At 41.5% G+C, this 19,767-nt stretch overlaps 1 protein-coding gene across 5 annotated transcripts in view; it reads left to right on the plus strand.

Annotated features, from left to right (window-relative positions):
- Nucleotides 1-19,767, plus strand: part of FREM1 (FRAS1 related extracellular matrix 1) — a 232,723-nt gene that overhangs the window by 146,971 nt on the left and 65,985 nt on the right. For 4 of the 5 annotated variants that reach the window (XM_083185856.1, XM_083185865.1, XM_083185875.1 and 1 more), the window contains 4 exons: nucleotides 6,170-6,584; nucleotides 9,543-9,744; nucleotides 11,436-11,580; nucleotides 16,778-16,907. In XM_083185856.1, coding sequence (XP_083041982.1) covers nucleotides 6,170-6,584; nucleotides 9,543-9,744; nucleotides 11,436-11,580; nucleotides 16,778-16,907 — 892 coding nt within the window. Of the gene's footprint in view, nucleotides 1-3,197; nucleotides 3,346-6,169; nucleotides 6,585-9,542; nucleotides 9,745-11,435; nucleotides 11,581-16,777; nucleotides 16,908-19,767 lie in introns of those variants that run through there. The other variant, XM_083185893.1, reaches the window with a different exon arrangement.

Here is a 19,767-nt window from a genome sequence, read left to right on the forward strand (position 1 = left end):
CATATAAAATATATATATATATATATATATATATATATATATATATATATATACACACAGGTTGAGTATCCCTTATCCGAAATGCTCGGGACCCCGAACATTCCGAATAAGGGATTTTTCCGGTTTTTGGAATATATATTTTTTAAACATACTTACCTGTCCCCTGGTGGGTCCCCGATGGTCCCTTGGCATCCATGGAATCCTCTGGCGTCCACGGCAGGCCTTCAGCTTCATCTCCGGCGTCTCCAGCGGTCCCAGGAGTGCATTGTGCGAGGTCCCAGCCTGGGAACTAGCGCAATGCACTCCTGGAACCGCTGGAGACGCCGGAGATGAAGCTGAAGGCCTGCCGTGGACGCTGGGGGACTAGGTAAGTATAAAAAAAGGGTCGGGGGGGGGGGGGGTGGTTTGAACTATTAAAAAAAAACACGGTTTTTGGAATAATTCGGATACCGGATACTCAACCTGTGTATATATATATGTGTGTGTATATATATATATATATATATATATATATATATATATATATATATATATATATAGACTTTTGGTTTGCAGGATGGCACTCTAAATAGAAAAAAATCCCGGTGCCAGGAACATAAAGTTTTAGAACATGAAAAGCACTTACCCCCCTTGGTTGTAGAAGGATAGGAACCGGCACACGGGTGTATAGTGAAGAAAAGTTGATTTATTGTACAAACATGATTGCACACAATGACAGCTGTACACCTGACAGCTGTTTCAACCGAAATAAACGGTTTTCATCAGAGGTTTATTTTGGGTGAAACAGGTGTACAGCTGTCGTTGTGTGCAATCATGTTTGTACAATAAATCAACTTTTCTTCACCATACTCCCGTGTGCCGGTTCCTATCCTTCTACAACCAAGGGGGTAAGTGCTTTATATATATATATATATATATATATATATATATATATATATATATATATATATATATATTGCTAACTACTCCTCACCTCTATGCGCAGAAGTACCATGAGAGACCACTAAAGGCCACTCAACAGACCAAATTACTGCTTTGTGTGCTAAAAGATGTTCTAACAGAAAGTTAAAGCAATTTTTGCAGGGACACTGATCTGTTTCAAACTTGCTGGATATGGAGAGAGGGAGCTGTGAAGACAGATATTGGAGCAGGCTTGCCTACCCTCCCGGAATGGCCGTGAGTTTCCCGAAAATTGGGTCCCCCTACCAGCCCCCCGGGATGGTTGGCAAGGCTCCAAGTCTAAATTTTCTAGGAGCCCAGGCATCCCCTTTCCCGCAACTACAAATGCTGGAATTCGCGCTGTACCGGGGAAGGGGCGGGGCTAAAATTATGAAAATTGTGGGTTTTTTTGCTGCATTTAAGCCCTGCCCCCTCTTCGCGGACCCGCGAATCACTGCGTTTTTGTGGAATGGGGGTGGGGCTTCATGACATCAGCCTCTCCCCTGCATCCTCCACCATGTCTGTTAAGGCTTCTCCCGGAGAGGAAATCTAAAATGTAGGCAACTATGTATTGGAGATTGGAGCAGAAAGGGACTGAGGTGGGGTGGAGAATTTGTGGGCTAAAAACAGTAAGAGATCAAAGTTAAAATAAAACGGTCACAGCTCAAAGCAAAAGTAAAAAACGGTCACAGCTCAAAGTGAAAGTACATTGCAAAAGCCGTCATTTTGATAGCCTTTTAACTAGTTCATTAATCATTTTCAAGAAGCAGTACAAAAATCAACTTTGATTGTTCTTAGCAATCATAAATGTGACGTGGTCATATTAATATATTTACCTTCAAGCATCCATAAATGGAAGCGAGCAAAAATGTTAAAAAAAAACACAGAAATTGTTGATGATAAATGCTACATAAATCTTGATTGCCTGAAGCTACAGCAATATCTTGTATTCTGTAGTCTCTAAAGAGCTTGTGCTTCCCAAAGACCAGACCATAGAGCCCACCTTACCAGCTGGGAAACTCAAACATATTTGAGACAATTTCATGTTAATGAATTTTAGTTAGCACATAAATATCAATGCAGTTAGGATGCAGGATCTGTATTTTTCACTAGCCGGCCCTATAAAATCAATGCTCCTTGTTAATCCCAGTCATTTGCAATTTATAACGTCAGTATTTAATTTTATTTTTCATTCTAGCTAATAATAAAAGCATGGCACATTTATTATGCTATAAAAAAGCAAGGGACATTGAGCTTTGAGGTCCCATGTTAATAGTCCTTTAAGAATTAATAACCAAAAATTGGACACATAAACCATGAATGCTAATGAGTGTTTTCAGTAGCCCCTGCATCTGGTGGCGGGATGGGCGCACCTGGTGTTACAGTGTTATCTCACAGGAGATTGTCACTGGTCCAAGTCAGTGATATAAAGCCAGTATGGACAGGCTGTTTTAAAATGAAAATATAATTAGGATGCCTAAAACAAAGACTTGTTAATTTTTGAAACTCTTTTAATTAACATTTCTTGCTGTTAAAAATCTGGCAGAAACCCCTATGTCTGTTAACCTGGTGTTCTTCCCTTGGCTGTTTTCGGTAGAAGGCCAGAACAGCCGGGGCAACATCAATTTATGCGTGTCTGAGTACAGATTTTATGTTCCACTATTGCACTTTCTGTGAGTCAGAAATATTACTATGTATTGTCTGATGCTTCTGGGCTGGAAGAAGAATGTGGCACTTCTTGTTTGGGCAGATGACACCGAGTGATTAGCAACCCCTGACATCAGGTGCCGGCAGCGGTATGCCAAGTACAGACGCAAATGTCCTCCATTTTGACACGCTGCCTTGATTCTGCATAGAATTGGAACTATTTACTGCTCCTGTGCTTTTTTTCCTCCTCTTTATCTTTTCAAATTCCATGACAGATGGCAGCCTCTGTAGCCAGATTCATCACCATGGAGCTGCAGGCAGCACAGAGGATCTGTAATGTTCCATTGAATATGTGGACCCTGCTGAGTACCAAAGACTTTCACTCTCAGATATTAACTGTTTCAGCTAAGGCAGTTATTTCTGTGAGTTACGTCTAGTTCTGTCTATGAATTTATGGAACACTGCACTGAAGAAAGTCATCTCTCTTTCTTGTTTTGCCACAAGCCAGAAATTATTTGGCAGTTGGCAAAATTGAAATTTAAAATTCAAATCAGTTTATTTTAACATTGACGGCAACAAAACAGATCTATTTGTTTATTTTTGTCTCAAAGCTCTCAAAATGAACACGGCTCATCACCTCATATAACGGTAATTGAATATCATTTTTTTGGGGGGGGGGGGAAACACTTGGCAAATACCTTTTTTGGTGAGGAGGTTGTACAGTATATGTATGTTCTGGCATAGGTTAATAAGGCTCCCTCTCAGAAAGAAAAATTTAAATTGTAGCCCACAGACTAAGAGGTAAATGTACTAAGATGGGTGTGCTATTGAAGATAGGGTGTTGCTATAGGCAACCAATCAGATTCTATCTATTATTTTCTAGAAGTTGCTTCATGAATAAGTAGAATAATCTGATTGGTTGCTATGGGCAGCATCCAATCTTCAATAGAACTCCCATCTTAGTAAATTTACCATTAAAATGGCTAGCAACATCTGAAGACAGCCTGCTTTTCAGAGCTTAATAAATTGGAGAAGTCTGCTCTGCTGTGCCAATTAAAGGGGTCTCCAGTATCCTGACTTACTGATACTGCTTTCATATTGCAGAAATGGGTAATGACACGGTATTCTGAAATGGGACTTTAAAACGGGTCTGAGCCTTGAGACCTTTCACATTGCAGGTGAAAACCGTTTTAAAAATCATTTAATACCATTCAAACATTCAACCCGTTTAACCCCCAAGGGACACGTTTCAAGCCATTGAAATAGAGCCATTTACACTGCCTAAAAAACGGCTTTAAATGTGTAGGACTCTGCTTTTTAACCGTGTTGAAATACCGGTTAACTTTAACCGGTAAATCAACTCTGGCACTTTCACATTGCAGCCTTAAACGTTTTAAAATGGAAAAAAACGGCAATATACCGTTTTAAAAGTGCGATGTGAAAGGGGTATTAGCCGAGCACAGGAAATATCAGAAACTGCTGTTTGACTGTTGAATTTTATAAATAAGCCCATCACACATTACAAACAACTATACTAATGGATATTTCTCTATAGTGTCAGAAGAAGCCAATGCTTTGGTATGAATAATTTGATATTTTAAATTGAAAAAGATCCCTGTAAGCAACCACACTGGTAAAACGTATGAGTGTCAGCCTGAGTGTTAGGACAAGGATAAACAAAGACCTATGCCAATGAAATATTGGGTAAATGCAGATAAAACATATAAATATGTGGGTAGAATGGTTGAATTGCTGGCTTAATGCATTGAGTTTTAGGGTTTGATTCGCTCCATAGCTCTGTGTGGAGAAGATTCCTACACTGCTATATTGGTTTCCATTGGGTATTCTGGTTTCTCCCCACAATCAAAATATATGCTGGTAGATTATTTAGGTCCTGACAACAAATTTTCTTTGTGAAGCACTGTAGAATATGTGTGCAGTATATAAATAACTAACAGCAAATAAAATATATACATAGTTAACGTTGTGATATAATTTTATATTCAAATTAAGAGAACATTACATAGACATATTAAAATGGCAAGCCAAAGGATGGTTTTACTGCTATAAAATCAGAAAATGTATTACAATTTAGTACTTAGAATTTAGTGACTTTCACTGGGTGACAAGAAACCTTCTGCACATATTGTACCATGCCTGCTCACCCACAACTGTCACAATTCTCTAATGTCTCATTTAGAATTTTCAGCTAAATGCTAGAACCCAGATACTAAGCGCCTGCATGCTGGATCTACTTTCCACTCCAAAAGCTGCATGAAAAAACAATAGTGAAGAAAGCACCAATCATCTCCAAAGATTCATTTGAAATCAGGGCAATCAGAACCAGTTAAGTAGTTCTGGTGACCAACATTGTCATTAGAGTGTATATGCACTTACCCACAGGCATCCATAAATGGTACGGCTTGGACAGAGGTGCTTTAACAGAGTACATGGTCCTTGTACAGTCTCTGGGTGGCCCCTCGTCTTCCCAGTACAGAAGGTTCTGGCATTGTGCCTAAGTCTATTGCACATGCACAGGTCTCCAGAAACATGGAGTTTAGTAAAGAATGTTGTGTTTAGATTCTCAGCCCTTTAGCCTATAATCTATAATATATATGTCTAGTGTCCATGTATCCATGAAACACTGCCATCTTTTGGCAGCAAGGGAAACTATATCTACTAGCTTTGGAAGCATTTGCTTTGAGTGGGCTTACACTGCCATCTGTTGGCAGCAAGTGAAACTACATCTACTAGCTTTCAAAGCATTAGTTTTGAGCAGGCTTACTAGTATAGGATATACAGTATATAGTGCTGATCATTAACTAGTAAGCCTGCTCGAAGCAAATGCCTCAAAAGTTAATCTGCTACCTTGTGATTGCCTCTGTGTTCGTTCATGTGTGAGAGAGAGAAAGAGATGGAGTTTCACTCGCTGCCAACAGATGCCAGGGTTTTCAGAGACACACAATCAGACACTAGACATATATATTGATTATACTGTATTATATATATAGTATCCAGTGTATAAAGAGACCAAATTGTAAATATATTTCCAGATGTCTTCTCCTGACCTGCCAGACTTGAGCTACTGTATGTAAAGTTGCCTACATCCATGAAAAACAGGTTAGCCCTAGTACTGTTAGAACTGACACTCTATATGTATGATGTATCACATGCACTGCACAGAAATAGACAAATAAAGAACTTGTCCATAGCAACCAATCAGCTTTGAGGGAGCATTTTTCAAGTACATTCTATAAAACTGTAGGTATAAGTTGATTGGTTGCTTTGGACAATTTCTCCTCTCTTTTCACTGTTTGAAATATCAACTTCTTAAGTCTGAAGGGGAGATTTATGGGCTTTGACAACTGTCCTAATTATACTACAATACAAAATGATCAAAAGTCAATTAGAATTTACGAAGAAAAAAAATTGTCACTTTCTGACATTACACAGAACATAACAAAAATACACGAGGTAAGCATAGTTATGGAAAAGCCTTTCAGTAAAGGTATGTTATTATTTCTTTTGTGTAGATGGTGAAAAAGGAAATCTTACTGAAGGCTCCCTTGCCTTTTTTTTCCAGATTCCTTGTCAGTAATGGGCTGCGAACAAAACATGGTATCTTGGACATTGCAGTGGAGATGGTAGACAGAATTCTTCCAACATTATCCAAGAATTATGGTCTCAGACAAGGCAAAGGATCAATGGCGGTGATCTTGCCAGAAACCCTTCACGCAACAGACCCAGATACTTCTGTGGAGAATATTACATTTTTGCTGGTGGATCCACCTCAATATGGGCAATTGTATCTGAGAGGTGTACCCCTGCAGCAGAGCAACTTTACACAGAAAGATATTGATAACATGGATGTTGCCTACAGACATGGAGGACAAGATGCTCAGATTGACAAGTTCACATTTGTTGTTACGGATAAGACAAATCAAGGCTTCATAGTTAATGGAAAGGTTCAGTCTGAGCCAATATCATTCATAATACAAGTAAGTTTTATGATATAAGTTAAAATCATTTGATTATCTACAGAAGTGGAAAAACATAAATCACCTTAATGAACCTGAAATGCATGTACAAATGTTTAACCGAAAGGCAGCCTGCCTTTACTGGGAGTGCACATTACACTGCCTGTGTATGCAGGCTCGGACTGGCCTGGCAGGGAACCGGGGAAAACCCCTGGTGGGCCCCGGTGATTTTGGCCCCCGCCCACTTGTTTAGGGGGTGAGGCTATCGCTCTTTATTTCCCCCCGCCACCACAATAGCAATATCCCGGCGGCTGCAAGCAGGGCAGAGGAGCCGCTTGCCTGGGACCCTGTCACACTGTCATGACATCAGACGCCACACGCCACTCCACAGTTGTCCCGAGACTCCCGACTCCCGCCGGTGCAGCACAGGACTCTGCACAGGATGGGAGCAGCTGCCACCAGGGCCCCAAACACAGATCATGAAGCCCCCTTGGCATTGAGCATGAAGCCCCCTTGGCATCGTGCATGAAGCACCCTTGGCATAGAGCAAGAACCCCTAGCAATGAGCACATAGGTACGTGGCACTTATGTGTCAAATATGTAATGGGCATAATGTTTTGTTATATAGTATGTAATGGGCATTATGGTGTGTGGCCTTATGTGTAATTGGCATTACGGCATGTTGATTTATGTGTAATGGGTATTATGGAGTGTGGTCTAAAGTGTAATACCACGCCCCATTTTGTAATGCCACGCCTCTGTCCCATGAGGCCACACCCCTTTTCCCCGTGCAAAGGTCCCCCCTACTTGTGAATTTGGATTTGGGACCACCCATTACCGTAATTCTAGATTCGCCTATGGGGGGGGGCCTATGTGCTGTACTATTATCTGAGTGGGGGACCTATGTAATGTACTATATGGGGGGCCTATGTGCTGTACTATTATCTGTGTGTGGAGTACCTATGTGCTTTATTATCTGGGGGGCTATTTGCTGTATTATCTGTGGGACCTATGTGCTTTATTATCAGGGTGGGGGATTTACTGATCAGATGTCACACACCTGCGATTTTGGCCCGATTTTACCCGATTATCGGCCAAAAGTGCCGAAATTGGATGAAATTGGCCCAAAATTGCATAGTGTATAGCCACTCCTCTCTGGTCAGGTGGCCACACCCCTTCAAAAACACCACGTCCCTTTGTGGGCCCCTGTGAGTGCATTTTCCTGGTGGGCCCTTCATGCCCCAGTCCGACACTGTGTGTATGGTCTCTTAGAAACCATATTGATGTGTTATACTTGTGTTTCAAATGCATGTAGAATGCTGTAATGCAGTGGTCTCCAACCTTAATTGGGTGTGATCTACTCGAGACAAAATAAACCTGAAGAGTTACAAAAATTTAAAAGAAATTAAAAACAAAAAACAAAAAATGCCTTACACATTCTGCCACTAACCGTAATACACTGTAATGCCCCTGATACATTATGCCACACACTGCAATACCCCTGACACAAAATTCCATACACCACAATGCCCTTGACTCAATATGCCGCACACCGCAATGCCCCTGACACAATATGCCATATACTTCTAATAAATTTTAAATTACCTATTCATGGCCAGGGGTGCAATGTTAATTGTCAGTGGTCAATATTTATTGCTAGGGTTTAATGTTCACTGGCAAAGGTCAATGCTCGTTGCCATGAGTCAATGCACATTATAAAGGGTCAATGCTTGTTGCCCAAGGTTAATGCTCATTGCCACAAAGTTGCATGGTAGAAGATGCACCTTTCTCCATGTGGAATCAGTGCTAAACATTTCTGGCACTCCTGGGTAAGGCTGCAAGGGAAGATGGCAGGTGGAGGAGGGGGATGGGCAGGTGGAGGAGAGCATACCTCCCAACATGACCCATTCCAGGAGGGACAAAATGTTCTGTTCCTAGAATTCCTTGCCAGTGGCAGTTGCAAAAGAGGGGCTTTAGCACAGTGCAAAGTTCAAATAGGGGAGCCATACAAACTGCCAGTGAGTCCTGGATTGTAATGTTTGGCAGTGTTTGAGGTGGCAGTTGGTGTGGCTCCCCTATTTGTATTTTGAACTATTCTACAAACCCACATCTGCAACTGCAATTGCAAAGGAAGCCCAGGAACAAAGCATTTTGGCCCTTCTAGAATGGGTCATGTTGGGAGGTATGGGAGAGGGAAAGACGGAGTGGTCGAGCTACCCGGATCATTGTGCAAGCTACCAGTAGTTCGCAAGCAACGGTTTGGTGGCCAAGGCTGCAATTTACTGCACAAAGCCTAAATAGTTTTCTACAGTACTTTCAGATTATTGGATATTACTATATAAGTGCCCGGAGTCCTATTGGAGAAAGAACGCTATATAAATAAAATGTATTATTCTTATTAATATTATTATTATATTGAAGTAATGACGTTTTTATTTTTTTTATCATAAAACAAAGCATATATCGCATTAATGCAAAGGTATGTTTACCAAACTCAAAATGACTTTAAAACTAAAACATGTTTATATGATGCAGCCATGTTCAAATCCTGTATGATGATTAGTGAGCCATGAAAATAGCTCACATAGCACTTTATGATACAATGTTATCTTAAGTTAATATCAATGAGACATTTCAAACGTGACAAACTTAAACTGTAGTCATATCTGTGGTGGCAATCAGGACACTATGCACAGGGGCTGATTGGCAACACAATCCGGCCCGGGAGCATACACGAAGCAGGGCCTCTGTGCGCTCGCTACTCCCGGGGGGGCGGTGGTTCTGGTGTGCGCGCTACTGTGTGTGTGTGTATGGGGGGGGGGGGGGTAGAGTTGTAGCTCCATCTGAACCTGTATGTTAACCTGGCTCCGAGGCATTTGTGCAAAACAGAATGCACTTTTCTTTTTTATGTGAGTTTCACCAGGAACTTTCATTTTCAATTACTTATGATCTAATCTGTTTTTAAATATATTTTCTTAGGTTGATTTTCCAGATAGCACAATCCCTAGAATTGTGCACATTAATTGTGCTACTAAAGTTCAGTTCCTAAGTGATGGTCGATATGGAATCTACATAACATCTAGGGAGCTAAAGGCTAATGATCCAGGGACAGAGGAGGAAAACATTGTCTTTAAGATATTAAGTGGTCCTCAGAAAAATTACTTGGAAAATGTTACCTCAGGTAAGTACAGTAGAAGTGTCTTTCATATGGTCACAGAAATTCTGTGACTTCTATGTTTTTTATAATTCTGGAAAGTTGTTTCACTATACAACAAAACTTGTATACCCCTTTCACACTGCACTTGTTAAACGGTACATTGCTGTTTTTTTCCCACTTCAAAACGTTTAAGGCTGCAGTGGGAAAGCGCCAGAGTTGATTTACCGGTTAAAGATAACTGGTATTTCAACACGTTTAAAAAGCAGAGTCCTGCACGTTTCAGAGCCATTTTTTATGTAGTGAGAATGGCTATGAAACGGTATTTAGTAAAAACAACAGATTACAGACCTGTGATAGGCTGTCCCCTGCATTCTGCCTTGAAACGTGTTCAAGGGATTAAACGGGTTGACTCTATTTAAAATGGTAATCTACTGCAATGTGAAGGCTCATTCCCGTTTTAAATACAGTTTAAAAATACCGGTTCTTTAAACGTTTTGGCAGTGTGAAAGCGGTATTAAAGTAGAAGAAAAAGGATTGAAGTATCCAGGTGTGTTTACCTCAACAGATCTGCGTTCATCAAGGAGGAATGGACAAAGGGCCATTACTATTGCACGAATTGAAGTGATTGTTTAACTGCACACTGGAGAAATTAGAGCTTTGTGGGCCCCAAGTACTTTTCTGCAGTAGTTCATTTTATGCCCCATAATAGTGCATAGTTCATTTTCTGATCCACAGTAGTACCCTAGTTAATATTATGCCCCAAAGAAGTGCAATAGTTTATTTTGGAACCATATTAGCTCCCTGAATTATATGTCACATGGTAGGGCTGCCAGTACACTTTACGCCACACAGTATTCCCAATTGACAATTTTCCACATTTCAGTGCCCCGCTTTTCCGCTCCACATTAGAGTGCCCACCAGTTCAAGTTATACTATGTTGCAATGCCCTAGTTTATATTATGCCATACTATAGTTCCCTCCTTTTCATAATGCACTTCATTGGAGTGCAAGTGCTCCATAATGTAACACACTATTTCCCCTCCATATAGTGTGCATATGGTATGCAAAATACCAGAGAGTAAATGGAAAGGAGAACATCTATTTATACATTTTGCCTACCAGATAGTAAATCATCGATAATCATTCCTCTACATTGTTGTGTAGGGATCCATTTCTCCACAAACAATTTTAGCATATAGAAAAAATGAACACAAATAAATTAAAATACTGTACCATAAAAGCATATAAATACATCATAAAAATATAAATAAACACTCCTTGGATACCAATCAAATAATGTGTATATAAGATGTAAATGCAAATCAGGGCTTATCACAAAAATCACAGTCCCAGAAAACTCTGCACTTTTGGATGTCCCAAATGAATACACACGATTGGCTGGACCCACCAGCAGCATGAAGCAACTAAGCGGTTTGCCAGGCGCATCTGTTGTATAATATATTTTCACACAAATCCTTATTTGGACTGGTGCACTGGGATATTATGTGGGTTTAGCAGTCTGACAAGAACGGAAATGTGGAGATCAGTTTCCTAATGAAATTTAACCCAACAAGGATCAATATATACCATTACATTTTCAGTCCAAATAGTACCAATGTAGAATGGAATGGATAGAAGGAATAGAATAGAATAGATAGATAGATAGATAGATAGATAGATATTTGAACCCAACTAATCATCTCTTCTCTTATTAGGTAGAATTATTAAAGAACAATTCACTCAAAAGGATTTAAGCAGCAAATCTGTATTGTATATTATAAACCCAGCACTTGATGTATATCACGATACTGTGGAATTTCAAGTTACAGATCCAGCTGGAAACAAAGCTGCGCCTCAAGTGTAAGTCATGATAGATTCAAATATTCACCGTTGGGAAATAATCTGCATGTGCAATTGGACATTTTCATTAGTCTGTATTACATTTTGTTTTCCATTAACAAATCAGAATGTTCTGATCCCTTATTTTATCTCACTTTCATCTTGACCATTGAGTGCAGCCACATGATGTCTTTCTGTTGCTAGTGGATTAGGTCTGGATGAAAATCCAATTTTTTTGTCGATTTGCAAATTTTTCAAAATTAAGAATTTAAATGATGTGAATGGTTTTTATATACTTTTTTGGTACAGTGGGCCCCTGGTGAAGATCAGAAAGTAATGATAGATTAGTAGTGGCTCCAGTTGATTAGTAACCAGGGATGCGCTACTCTGAATCTCCAGTGGGTGATAGCTATTATCCATTTTTTTTAGTAATTATGAGCCATTCACAAATTTGTAAAAAGATACATTTCTGAAAAACTGAATTTTAGAATTGTCACAAGTTATATGTCTATCTCTATTTTCTACATATACCAGTCGTTTCAAGTTGACAATGATCCGAGCTATAGCTTTCATATTATGCTGCAGATTCCCAGGCTCTATAATGTTCTAAACTGGATCTAAACATTATTTACAATGTTTTAAATTAACTCCTATCCAGCTGTTGTACTCAGCCATGTTACCTAAAGTTCACCAGCAGATGTCCCTCTTGTTCTACATTTCAGCACCATTGCTTATAGGGTAGAGCGAAACTGTTAGCGTACGAGTCCTTTGGAATGATCGTGTGTACACTGTTACCTTAATGGGATACCTAGAAGTATCTGCTAAAATCTTTTCAACCACAAAAATACAATTTCAGTTATAATATAAACAACCACAAAAGACCTCAATTGGCTTTTTGCTGCTTAAGCACATTTAGTATGGACAGAAAAGCATTTAAATGTACAGTGCTAACAGTACAAACAAATGTACAGTACAATGGCCCTTATTCTGATTGACGCGGACTTTACCGCATACTTTCGGATCGCGTCTTTACGGCGTCTGCGCATGCGTGGAGAACGCAACGCGCATGTGTCACGCCTTGACTCCGTACCTGTTCGGCCAAATCCCGTCCAAAACTGTTCCCCGCAATCAGTCGGGAAATATGGGCGTATTATGGGCGTCATGCGGAATGACACATGGGCGTAGTTTCAAAGTGGGCAAAACGGGGCGGAAACATGGGCGGACACGGGGGAGTACACTTATGTTGGGGGGCGTACATTCGGATACCACTCCGAATGCACGCGATCAAAAAGGGAAGAAATGTGCGGTGTCCACAAGTGTACTATTGCTTTGCGGACACCACTCTACCATGCGGTAGGCGAACGTACGCCTAATGACTACAAGCATTAACACCTGAACCCAATAGAATCGACTCCTTTACTCATTACTCACTAATAGGACGCTTGTCAGTGCTTTAATTGAAACCATTGCTGCTTCAAGGAAACCGTACTAATCCCCCACATATGCTGTACTTGTCACACACTTTAAAACTGCTAACAATGGACATGACTGAATATTAATACTAGCAATACAGAAGATATATAATAGTGGGTTGTTTGGCGTAAATACTCCGCTTACGTGCGGTAGCACCGCTTGGCTCCCGGTCGGATGCGGTATTTCCGAGCATACTCTGTAATACTCTGTAATACCGTGCAGAATCTGAGTGTTTCTCCCGCACACGCATGGTTTGTATGTCGTCCGTAAACACGCCCTGTTCTTAAAGAGTGAGTCCGTCCGAATGCGGAGGACACGTGGGCGTTTCTACGGACGATGGCCGCATGCGGCAAAACACCGTGGCGTGCGGACCGCTCCGTAAGAATGCGGGAATATCCGCACCGATCAGAATAAGGGCCAATGTTCTGTCTAGCCCATTTGTGCACCCAGGGAGCAAATCTGCACTTTAACACATATCTCTGAATATCTAATTATTTATCTGTGTATTGTATATAATATAAATCTGTATATTATTACACAAGACATCTGAACATATGGGTGAGGATTTTTAGGTAGACAGTTAGATAGACAGTCAAAAGGTCAACTTACAAAAGTCACAATCAGTAGGTCAACAGGGTCAAATGGTCGACCTGGGAAAGGTCGGCAGGGTCAAAAGGTCAACCTGGGAAAGGTCAGCAGGGTCAAAAGGTCAATAGAGTCAAAATGTCAACATAAAAAGACATGAGTTTTCAAATTTCTTTGGTGTCAATGTTAACAACTGTCGACATGGACCACCAATTAGTTTAGCGCGTACCCTCGCATGGCTGCGCTTGGCACACTATTATATTCTCCCTCTACGAAGTAAGAACACGCTAAATTAAAAACTCATGTGGATCTTGTTATGTGTCTACCTTTTTCATGTCAACATTTTGTTCCTGTCGACCTATTGTATGTTGACCTTTTTGATGTTGACCTTTTGAGCCTGTCGACTTTTTGACCTTGTCTACATATTACATGTTGACCATTTGGGGTAGACCTATTGACTGTCTATCAAAACACTGTAGATCTTGTAAGCATAACCAGAAAATATATACTTTTATAGCTTTGCATTTAGGACCTTATTCTAGTTCACGTGTAGAGAATTTCCCAGCGCTGCGTGTGGTTTTAATGCTGCTCGCACAGCCGCCCGCCCCCCACCCCTGGCTCGGCAAGTTCCCCGAATGGCTATTTTGCAGAAACATCCATTCGCAGCCTTGGGTGAAAGGACCAAATCATTTGATGGTCACCAACCATCGAAAGATTTGGAATGAGTACGCAAAACGAAGACACTCTCAGGTGCCTTAGTTTTGCGTGTTCCTTGTACGGGAACAGGGTGGGCAGCTGACATCCGGTGATGTCAGCTGCCCGCCCCGGCAGCCGCATCACTGCCTAATTTTCATGGGAACGCCCAGCCTCACCACTGCCCAAATTAGCAGTTTGCCGTGCCTGCTCGCACCAAGCGTATGCACTTGTGTAGAATTGCACATGAGCCAAAATGCGAACGTGCGGGGGACCTAGCTGATTAAAATATGGCCCTAAATTTGAGTGCAACAATCATTGTATATTTTAAATGGTAGGAACAACTCAAATCTCAAAGCATATCTTTTGTCTATGAGTTACAGTGTGAAACCCATTCTATAATGTAATACTACATACCTCCCAACTTCAGGTGGCTCGGAAGAGGGATAGTCGCGCGGCTATAAAGGGCCGTGGCCTATGAACAGAGGGCGTGACCTCGTGGGGCTGCCATGGCCTCAAGGCCAAGCACCCTGGTTTCGCCCTCTGCATCGCTGTTGTTCCCCCAGAACAGTGTCTATTCCCTTCAGACTGGGGGGACTCCCAACTGCACGGTGCCTCACGCATATGCCGACCTTTTCACCATGTCAATCTAATGCATGTCAACCCTAACTGTTGACCAATAGTGGTAATCTTATTGACTATCATCCTTAATACTGTCGACCTATCGAAGACTGTGGCCTTTTAGTGCCGTGATGGAAACTGTGCCTAGGCGATCTGATTTAACAGTATTTGCCGGTTATTACATGTCTCATCTGTGTAGTTCATTTTGTTGATGATTATGAATATAAAATCTATTTTTGTAGCAATACAAATTGATTTTCATATCATATTGCATTTGGATGTTGATGCTATTATAACCCTCTTAAAAATGTATTATCTGCATTTTGTATAATATGCTGCTTTCCAATCATGTAGATTATCTTTTAAAGCATGAGTTGGACTAGAAGACAGATTTAGGCCCGCTGCCAGTTGTACATAGTTGGCAGAGTTGTGTCTAAAGTTGCCAAGGCCTCTATTCTTAATAAGAAAATTGAAATAAAGTCCGTATTTGCGGACACATTTATTAGGAATCACATTTGCAATGCTATCTGGGTTGATATTAAATCCCAGACTTGCATTGCAGGATGCGATTACATTGGCGGGATGTATAATTTCAGGCATGCTGGGACAGAGGCTCCGAGAGGAGCTGGCCCCTACAATGTGCTCTGAGTGCTGCTGACCACACATGAGTGGCAGCCATTGTGAAAGAGGTGGAACCCTCCTCTGCCTAGATTGCTGTGTGTACACCATAGGCAATAGCAGGCTGTCTTCAGATGGCAGATGGCAGTATCCCTGGGATGCCAGTTTGCCAGTTCCGGCAGTTGGTAAATCAGCAGCAGTGCAGGGATTGCAGCAAGTATTGGAGATATCTGTTATGGACCCTCGGTAATACATTCAGGAGATGCTATCTATTTGTGGTTAAAGCTACAAATATTCAATGATAAATGGATCCAAAAGTATCTTCTCGAATTCTCAAAATGTTTACCTCTACTTCAATTTGTTGACGTGGTTGTGATGAGAGGCGGGTTCTCCAACATATTTGGTGGTCCTGCCCAAGAAATTCTGTACTGCATATGCACCAAGGTACCTTTTGTGACGCTGACCGCAGTGAGGATTTCATTGCAGAGTGATTGACAGGAAGTCACCTTTTGCAGATGGTAACATGGAGTGGCAGCAAAACAACATGTATGTCATGGCCACTTTTGTGGCATATATTGGGCGTCAGCTAAAATCATGTATGCACAAAAAACATGGCTCCTGCATGACTGCTGTTGTGTTCAGTCTGTGTAGCCGTAGGTCTACCCCAGCTGTCAGTATTCCTCCTTATAGCATATACTCTGTGGATACAGAACTGTGGATACAGAACATACACAACTGTGAATTAGTTGTTGATGATACAGATGGGCATCCCTCATCTTTTTTGGATGGCAGCTTCACTTGTGATGATTAGAAATTCTGTAGCCTTAAAATTTGCAGCTGCGTAGGCAATAGCATACAAACATGAATTAGTCCCTATGTACTAAGAGCTAGTTCCAAAGTAAAACCCAGTAAGTTCTAAATGAAACCCAAGTGAATTCTAAAGTTTTAATTACAGTGTTCTTACTTATATTTCAATTGTTTACTGGGATCTGTGTTTGTTTTGTGTAAATGCCATTGTTTGAATAAACACAAAATGCTCTGACTTCAGTCTGCTGAGGTGGCAGCATGGTGAGAGCCACAGTCCTTGTTTTTTAAGAAGTGTAAGTGTTATGTGTTCAGTTTTGTAACAGAAGATGTAATATATATACCCACATCAGTGCATCAGTCAGCATGAACACCAGTATGACCTACACTAATTACTTCACTGGGGTTTTTCTATATTTCACAGCTTGGAGATAAAATGGTCTTGCATTGAATTGCTGCAGGCTATGTATGTGGTGTGTGAGACCGAAGCAGTGGTGTCTTTGAGGATGACACGAAGAGGTTACCCTGTAGACTCTGCTTTCATATCACTAAAGGTAACACCCCAATCTCTTCCATTTACTTCCTGGAAACACATACTGATGCTGAATGCAGTTTTATTGTTTGGAGGATCTAGGGCAGGCAGGCTCTGTTATTTTGTATTTAACACTATAGCTACAATTTAACCCCTTCCCGACATTTGACGTACATTTACGTCATGGCCGGGATGTACTTCCCGACACATGGCATAAATGTACGTCATGCCATTTAACTGTCACCGCGTCTATAGACGCGGTGACAGTTTAAACATGTCTGCTGTCCCTGACAGCAGACATGTCCCTGCATGCCCAGGGGGGCTGCGATGCCGCCCCCCGTCGGCGATCGCTGTGATTGGCTGTTCAGTGTGAACAGCCAATTACAGCGTTTTCTGTGTCACCGGCGAATAACGTTCGCCGGTGACACAGGGATCGGTGGTGATTGGTGCTGTAAAGTACAGCACCAATCACCACGGGGTGTAAGGGTGACACTGGTGTCACCCCACCTCACCCAACCCGCCCCCAAAGGCCGTGATTGGTTCGTCGGACCGACGGACCAATCACAGCCATGGAGGGGGGTTTAAACTAACGGTGACTGCACTGCAGACGCCATTCCGGTCTGGAATTGCGTGCAGTGCGGTCACCGTGCCAATCTGCCGTTTTACTGACCTGATCCTTGCAAAATACTTACCTGATCACAGCTTGTAGCGTTCCTGGAGCTTGTGACTTCCTGTGTTGTGCTGTGCTGTGTTGTGCTGCTGTGCTGCTGCAGTGTGTTCCAGTTATAGATAGAGAGAGATAGAGAGAGAGAGATAGAGAGAGATAGAGAGGGCTAGTGACAGAGAGTGCTACATTTTGTGCTGCTGCAGTGTGATAGAGTTATAGATAGAGAGATAGAGAGAGATAGAGAGATAGTGACAGATTGTGCTATATATTTTTTATATATATACAGCTGTACTGCGTGTGCAACTGACTGCTGCCCCCCCCCCCCCTTTTGTGCTGATCAGTATAAATTAACTGATCAGCAACTTTTTGGGGGCACAGGTTTTTTTTTTATATATATATATATATATACCAGTGCTGCTGCAGTGTCATAGAGTGGTAGATAGTGAGAGATAGAGAGATAGAGAGAGATAGTGATAGAAAGTGCTATATTTTGTGTCTGCTGCCCCCTTTTTGTGCACCCCCAGCAACTTTTTGGGGGTGCAGGGGTTATTTTTTATATATATAACTGTCAGTGCTGCTGCTGCAGTGTCATAGAGTGATAGATAGTGATAGATAGTGATAGATAGTGAGAGATAGAGAGAGATAGAGAGAGATAGAGAGAGATAGAGAGATAGTGACAGAGAGTGATAGAGAGTGCTGTATTTTGTGTCTGCTGCCCCCCCCCTTTTGTGCTGATCACTATATCTGAGGTGATCAGCAACTTTTTGGGGGTGCAGAGGTTTTTTTTTTATATATACCTGCCAGTTGCACTGTCAGTTGCACCAAAGGTTGTGCACCTGCTGCCCCTCACTGGTAATCAGTGTCGCATCACTGATCACCTTTTTTTTTTTTTTTGAGGGTGCTGTGGGGTCTTTTTTTAATTTTTTTTGATCAAATTTTTTTGATCAAATTCCTGTTGCCTTTGAGCGCTGTTCAGTGACGGACGTTACTGACCAACATCTGTGCTCAATTTTTGGCGCAGGACCTTTTTTTTTTTTTCTGCACTACATACACACTACACACTACATACTACATTGAAATAAAGTTTGTACCCCCCCCTACACTATACACGTGTTGAAACATTTCACTACCAGAAACACAAAAATAAAAATGGCATCCCAAATGTCATCCCAAATGTCATCCCAAATGTCATCCCAAATGTCATCCCAGTCATCCAGAAGAATGTATTCAGCGGAGGAGGCATATGCCATGCTTGCCTCTGACTCTGACACAGCCAGTGAGGCAAGCGGGGAATTTGAAGGATTCATCTTAAGCTCCTCTTCCTCCTCTAGTGATGAGGGACCCCCTCAAAGACGCTCCCGTAGAGCAGCTGAGACCCCCCCCCCAATAATTGATCTCGTATGGACCCCACCACCAGACAATTTTGAGCCCCAGGTTCCTGAGTTTTTGGCCATCCCAGGAATCCAATTTGATTCAACAGGTCTCAGAGAAATTGACTTTTTCAAATTATTTTTCTCTGATGATTTTATAAATTTAATGGTGGACCAAACTAATTTATATGCCCAGCAGTTTATTGCTCAAAACCCCACGTCATCATTTGCTAGGTGGACCCCTGTAGATGCAGTAGAGATGATGACGTTTTGGGGTCTGGTGTTTCATATGGGCATAGTAAAAAAGCCAGAAATTAGGCAATATTGGAGTACAGATGTTCTGTACAGCACCCCACTTTACCGTATGGCCATGACCCGGAATCGTTTTGAGTTAATCCTTAAATTTTTGCATTACAACGATAATGCACAGTGCCCACCCAGAGATGATCCCACCTTTGACCGGCTATTCAAAGTCAGGCCGGTCATTGATCACTTCAGTGCCAAATTTGAAGAGATGTACATCCCAGATAAATTCATTTGCATAGACGAGTCCCTTATAAATTTTAAAGGAAGGGTTAAATTCCGCCAGTACCTTCCCAGTAAGAGGGCAAGGTATGGCATAAAAATGTATAAGCTGTGTGAAAGCACCTCAGGGTACACCCACAGGTTTAGGGTATATGAAGGGAAGGATTCAAGAATTGAACCGCCAGAATGCCCCCCCTCCCTCGTAGGTGTTAGTGGAAAAATTGTCTGGGATTTAGTGCACCCCTTCCTGGATAAAGGTTATCACCTCTATGTGGATAACTTTTACACCAGCATCCCCCTGTTTAAGGCCCTTGGTTCAA

This window comes from Crinia signifera, chromosome 1 (assembly GCF_055691185.1).
Source record: "Crinia signifera chromosome 1, ASM5569118v1, whole genome shotgun sequence".
In the NCBI taxonomy this organism is placed as follows: Eukaryota; Metazoa; Chordata; class Amphibia; order Anura; family Myobatrachidae; genus Crinia; species Crinia signifera.